The sequence below is a fragment of the Salvia miltiorrhiza genome, chromosome 1 (assembly GCF_028751815.1).
Source record: "Salvia miltiorrhiza cultivar Shanhuang (shh) chromosome 1, IMPLAD_Smil_shh, whole genome shotgun sequence".
NCBI classification, from domain to species: Eukaryota; Viridiplantae; Streptophyta; class Magnoliopsida; order Lamiales; family Lamiaceae; genus Salvia; species Salvia miltiorrhiza.
Genome location: NC_080387.1, coordinates 13512954 through 13516210, shown reverse-complemented (window position 1 = coordinate 13516210; position 3257 = coordinate 13512954). Strand labels below are relative to the sequence as shown.

The window sequence follows — 3257 nt, the reverse complement described above, 5'->3', positions numbered from 1 at the left end:
TATTCTTAGGTTTTTTAATTGTTTAATTAAATTTATTCTTAGATTTTTTTGTACAGTACAGTGCAAAATAGGCTGCGAATTTAAATGTCAAAATAGGCTGCGAATTTAAATGTCAACAAATCAAGAGATTTCAAATAGAGAAAAAGTTGACTTCATTGAAAATGAATTAAAGGTGATTTACAAGACAAAAGTGGCGCCACTTCTGCCACTAACACCCTCCTAAAATTTTGGAGGGAATTCTAAACCACACCTACCTACTTACTTAGTCAATAAATACATGGAGTAGTAGTTGAACTCATTCAATGCTCTCAACAACAAAAAATGGCAGAATTTAGGGGAAGCAATAAACTAAGTGAAGACAAAAGGAATCAAATAGCACAGTGGCTATTGCAACATAGTTCGAACGGCAAATTGAAGTACGGGGCTAAGCAAGAGGCTGCCAGCTTCTTCAACACCAGTGACAGAACGATCTATACGATCTGGAAGGTGGCAGCGGCGCAGCATGCAGCAGGCATTCCTATCAAATTAAAGAACATGAAAAAAGGGTCAACTCACAAGGACAAATTCAAACTCGATGCAGAAAAGGTAAAAAGTCTTAGTGTTCTACAAAGATCATCCATTAGAGTGATGGCATGTTCATTAGGTGTTAGTAAGTCGCTTCTTCATACTTGCATGAAAAGGAAGGAACTTAGAGCACATACCAATTCAATCAAGCCTTTCTTAACTACTCAAAACAAAAAAGCAAGGTTGCAATGGAGCCTATCACAGCTAAGTGATGTGAGTGAGATGGGAATGAGGAAATTTCAAACAATGTTTAACACTATACATATAGACGAGAAGTGGTTTTACCTAACAAAGACTAAGGATAGGTATTACCTTATGCCGGATGAGAAGGAACCATATAGAAGTTGCAAATCTAAGAGATTTATTCTGAAAATCATGTTTGTATCTGCCATTGCACGCCCAATCATAGATGAACAGGGCAATGTTCTCTTTGATGGAAAATTGGGCATTTTTCCATTCACAAATGAAGAGGCAGCGAAAAGAAACTCAAAGAACAGATCCAAAGGCACTATGGAAGTAAAACCAATACCAAACATCATAAAAAACATCATGATGGAATGCATGATCGCTAAGGTATGTGTTTACTATAGTATGCTATCAGAATTTAATACTCCATTAATCATTTAGCTTTTTTACTTTTCTCCACAGATGTTACCTGCTTTTAAGGCTAAGTGGCCTACATTTTCAAGCAAAGACATTTTCATACAACAGGACAATGCGAAGCCACACATCAAACCTGATGACCCGGAGTTTCTAGCAGTTGCAAACTTAGATGGTTTCAATTTCCAACTAGTTTGCCAACCTGCGAACTCGCCGGACACCAATGTCAATGATCTTGGTTTCTTTAGAGCAATTCAAACATTGAAGGACCAGAAACCAGCCAAGGATGTCAATGAATTACTCAAAAATGTTCATGAAGCATACTTAGAGTATCCACCACAGAAAATCAACCATGTCTTCCTCACTCTACAGGGATGTTACCATGAGATACTCAAAGCTAAAGGGGATAACAACTACACAATCCCTCATATGAACAAAGAAAGATTGGAAAGGGCAGGGACTCTACCAGAGACTCTACAAGTTGATGAAGTACTAGTGCAAGAGTGTGTTGAGTACCTAGAGGGACTACAAGATAATGGCAGCTATGAAGAGGCAGCAAATCAAACCATGGAGGAAGCAGAGATGCAAGAAATCATGGAGGGGCTCATGCATGTGCAAATCAATTAGAGTAGTGTAGGAATTCCATTTTGGGTTGGGTTTACAAAACCAAACATCATTCCATGGCTTCATTTTGTATGTTTGGAATGTAAACTTTTTAAGTGTAAGACATTTTGTATGTTTACATCATAAGAAACCTCCAAACTAAGTCATAAACTTAGTGATGGCTATCTTATGAGGTAAACAATTCCCCTCAGATTATACATCATCATTGGGGCTGACTAAGACCAACTTATAGTATCAGTAGTAATCAATTAAAATCTGAAATGCAGGCATCACCAACAAGTATTCAGAGAACATATACACAACAGCAGAGAACATATACAGAGCACCAAAGCAGGCACAACAAGCAAACAACAAACACCATAGGCATCACCAGCCAACCAACAGACCCCATAGGCATCACCAGCCAACCAACAGACCCCATAGGCATCACCAGCCAACCAAAAGACCCCATAGGCATCACCAGCCACCAACAAAACAAAAGAGACGATAGATTCAGTTAAGGCATCACCTTAATCGAGCAAATCTAGCATGCAAGGAAAATAGATGGCTAGGGTTTTAAGGTAGCGGCGGCGCGGACAAGGATCTGAAGGCGGCGGCGGTGCACGGGGCAGCGGCCGTACGTCAGAGACGAGGCCACCGGCAGCAAACCATGCTTGGTACTCAGTATCGTCGGCGATGGACTCCGAAATACCTACGTATTTCGTGTATTTCTCAGCTTCAAACTGAGCAAAATTGTAAAAGATGGCTTCTTCCACAGATCCGGGTGCCGGCGCCGTTAGAGGTGGAGTAGGGGTCGGCGGCGACCACGGGTCAACAGATCCAGTTGCCGGAGTGGAATCTACAAAAGATTCAGTCTCCTCAACCATGGATTCCGTCTCCACCACGAATGAATCAGTCTCTGGCACAAATGATTCAGTCTCCGGCACGAATGATTCAGTCTCCGGCACGACCTCTTCAAGAGAAGCCACATACTTATTCACTACATCTTCCATGGAGGGATAGACGAAAAAGGTATCGACTTCCTCTGATTCAACAACCCTCTCAATTGAATAAGTGGGAGGAGACGTCGAAAGAGAAGCCATAGAACATCAACCGGTGGGAGGAAGAAGAAGATCGAAGAAGATGAAGTCAAGGGAAAGCGGCGCTTCTCTTTGATGGAAGTTAGGGTTTGCGCCGATTTGGTTCCAATTCCCTTTTTAGGGAATAAAATAGGGAAGCAAGTAAATCCGAAATAAAGAGGCTGACAGCTGTTAGCCAATTTAATTAGATGAGCTAATTAAGTGAGATTAAATAGTGAGTAGTGTGGTGGGCCCAAGTAATTTAAAAATAAAGGAAGGGTATATATGTCTAAAAAGCAGAGTAGGAAGTTATTTGGTGGACAAAATTTTAGAGGCAAACAGGAAGATGATTCGTGGACGGAGGGAGTAGTATATTTGATTTTGGCTTTCAATTTTATGTGAGCATGATTG

At 40.8% G+C, this 3257-nt stretch overlaps 1 protein-coding gene across 1 annotated transcript; it reads left to right on the top strand.

The window, feature by feature from the left end:
- Positions 1 to 321: 321 nt before the first annotated feature.
- On the top strand, positions 322 to 1791 carry LOC131022298 (uncharacterized). Its single transcript, XM_057951778.1, has 2 exons — positions 322 to 1137; positions 1213 to 1791. Exons 1-2 carry the CDS (start codon positions 322 to 324, stop codon positions 1789 to 1791), a joined length of 1395 nt encoding a protein of 464 aa, XP_057807761.1.
- The last annotated feature ends 1466 nt before the right edge of the window (positions 1792 to 3257 follow it).